Genomic DNA, 2,874 nt, shown 5'->3' with positions numbered 1-2,874 from the left:
CGGCATTCGGGTAAACTGGAAAAGTCCCCTGTGACAAGTGAAGGCAGTTTTCTCTCGATCACTGGGGGTCATCTCCACCTGAAAGTATCCTCTGCTAGCATCGAGCGTAGTGAAGTACTTCGCTCCACCAACATTGGACACTATCGAGGGAATGCTCGGAAGTGGGTATGCGTCCTTCCGTGTCACCTCGTTCAGGCGTCGATAGTCCACACAAAGGCGGGTTGTTCCATCCTTTTTGGGCACCAGCACCACTGGAAACCCCCAGGGGCTGTTTGATCGTTCCACAACGCCTGTATCGAGAAGCTCGTCCAGTGCGTTATCGAGCGCTTTCCTCTTAGCCAAGCTGACTGGCCGAGGATTGCACTTCCATGGAACAGCGTCGCCTGTCTCAATTTTGTGCCTAACCAGCGTAGTGCAGCCAGGCCGCTCCGTGAATACGGCGTCGTACTCGTTTAGGAGCAGAGACAAACGCGCTTTTTCCTCCCCCGACAAGCTGTCTGAGTTGTCCAGCAGCGGGTGGGGAGGCCTGCATGCCGCCACGGCACAGAGTGCAACCGCAGGGGGGACAGGGGGTCGCGCGGGAGGGGAGGGGTTCCCTTCCGCGCTTTTCCTCTCGGCGCGGTCGACAGGCTGGTAGTTCAGCCGTGCCGAAGGCGTTTCGAGGCTCTTTTTCGGGCGATCGTTGCGTACGTCTGCGCGCGAAGCATCGGAAAGCGAATGTGCTCTCGACGCTTTTTGGGGTTGAACGAAAGGTTTCAGGGTGCCACATGCTCGCTCCCTATATCCTCCGTTGCAGACGTCAATAACAATGCCCGTCTTGGCGAGGAAGTCTCTACCAAGAATAATTGGAACCGATAGGCCGGGGAGGTGAGCGAAGCGCTGGCGCCTCACTCTTTTCTCCCACCGCACCACCAGCCGCGCGGCACCGCTCGCGTGTGCAATGCCGCTGGCTAATCGGAACGTGAGGTTGCTCGCTCGCAGTCGGAGTCCGTTCCGACGGAGATGCTCACATACCTCGTCGCCAAACAGGGATGCGCTCGCTCCTGTGTCTAGCAATGCCATGAACTTACGTTGTGCCACTGTAAGCTCAATAAGCGGTACTGGCGTGTCGCTGGGTGGTTCCAAACGACAAGCCAACGGGGCTAGGAGTTCGTGTGACTCACTGAGCACCGCTCTTGACGCCGCCGGCTGCGAAGCGTTGCTTACCGGCGGCTGCGTTCGTTTCCCGAAAGCGCGTGCTCTCGGTTCACGGGGCGTCTGCACTCCCGGGCGTAGTGCCCTCGTTGGTTGCACCGGTAGCAGAGGGTATTCGGCCGTTGCCGGGCGGGGCAGTTGTCGCCTCGCGCCGGCTGACCGTTCCTCCCTGCCGGGCGAACCGTCGCAGATGCCCTTTGGTCTAGCGTCCTCGGGTCGGTATGTCGGTCCCGATTCTGCATACCTTGGCCACGCGCAGCGTGTGCTGACCGCATAGCATACGTGTACGGGTCGAGAGCTCGGTCTGACAGTTCCCAACCGTTTCTCAATTGCCCGTCACTGAATGCAACCATTTCGGCTCCCCGGGAACGGTTTCGAAAAGTGTCTCCGTTCCAGGCGCATCGCGGCTCAAGTGCCTGCGACGCTGGCGGGGGTGGCCGATACGCGCGGGAGGCGAGTATGTCCGCCTGTATGCGCTTGGCTGCCGAGGCGAGTTCGTCCAAGTCCCTGAACGGTACGCCTCGTAGGTAGGCTGCGAAGGTAGGGTGCGCTTGTCGCGTAACACGCTCTACCTTCTCGCCGTTCGAAGCTGAGGGGTCTGCAAAACGATAGAGTTCGTCCATCGCCCTCACGTACTCAAGCAACGATTCGTCCGGATGCTGAGTACGCAGCTCCAACTCGCGCCGCAGACGACGCTCGTAATCTGCGGGCAAGAACTCCTCGCGAAACCTCGCTCGGAACTCCTCCATCGTGCGAGACCGATGGCCAGTAAGGCGGAACCAGCGGGCAGCCTGATCAGTCAGTGAGATTGGCACGACACGCGCCAGAATCTCGCCATCGGAAAGCCCTGTCGCCTGCTGGTAGGTCAGCATGCGCTCAAGGTACTCGTTGGCACTGACAAAATCATGGTAGCCACCGTAACTGGGAAGGTCCACCCTTAGCCTCGGACTCGCCGCTGGAGCGGGTGTTTGCAGGTTGTTCTGCACGATACCCGTGAGGCTCTCTATGAGGCGCAAGGCGTTGCGCAACACAGCCTCTTGGGCCTGGCCAGGTAGTTCTGGCTGAGGGCCCAGGTGGGATGAGCAAGGTTGCACGTGTCGCGCCATGCTCTCCCTACCTGGCGGCATAGCGCTTGGCGAGAAGTGCCTAGCGTCGCCGCTCGTCTGAGCCGGTGTGTCGTGTGAATCACCGCTCGGCTCAAACGATATAAGATCGCAGGGGCTAGCGTCAGCCTCTGGAAATACACCTGCAGTAGTTGTTACTGCCGTGCCAAGATGTTGCTGCTGAGAAGCCGTATTGGACAACCACAGCAGGGACTGGATGTCAATCCCGCTCGCCGCCATGGCTAGTCTGTGTGTCGGCAGTCGCTCACACAGACACTCGGTTTGTCACACCTCTGGCCCCACGTTGGGCGCCAAGAATATGGGGGTCTATTCTTGTAGTAACGCTCAAAGGGCTAGAAGCAGTTGTCGCTCTCTAGCACCAGCGTGCCAGCCCTAGCAGTCAGAGCTGTGACCCCCAACCCGCGGTGCGGTAGGTCGCAACCACGGCGGGTTCGGGCCAGAGGGGACAAACACGAGTATGCTACTCGGAGGAGCGTTTATTGCTCCCGAGCAATACAGTGCAGCAGCAACAACACAACCGCCGTAACGAGCGAGGATGTTCCGCTCGCGTACGGGG

General features: G+C 59.8%; 1 protein-coding gene across 1 annotated transcript; it reads right to left on the bottom strand.

Moving 5' to 3' along the window:
* Nucleotides 1-1,202: 1,202 nt before the first annotated feature.
* On the bottom strand, nt 1,203-2,321 carry LOC149341933 (uncharacterized). Its single transcript, XM_089546716.1, has one exon. It carries the CDS (start codon nt 2,319-2,321, stop codon nt 1,203-1,205), a length of 1,119 nt encoding a protein of 372 aa, XP_089402842.1.
* Nucleotides 2,322-2,874: the final 553 nt, after the last annotated feature.

This window comes from Amblyomma mixtum, chromosome 5, assembly GCF_055824585.1.
Source record: "Amblyomma mixtum isolate Tamu chromosome 5, ASM5582458v1, whole genome shotgun sequence".
NCBI lineage: Eukaryota > Metazoa > Arthropoda > Arachnida > Ixodida > Ixodidae > Amblyomma > Amblyomma mixtum.
The sequence above is the reverse complement of the archived record's forward strand: the minus strand, read 5'-3'. Positions and strand labels throughout refer to the sequence as shown.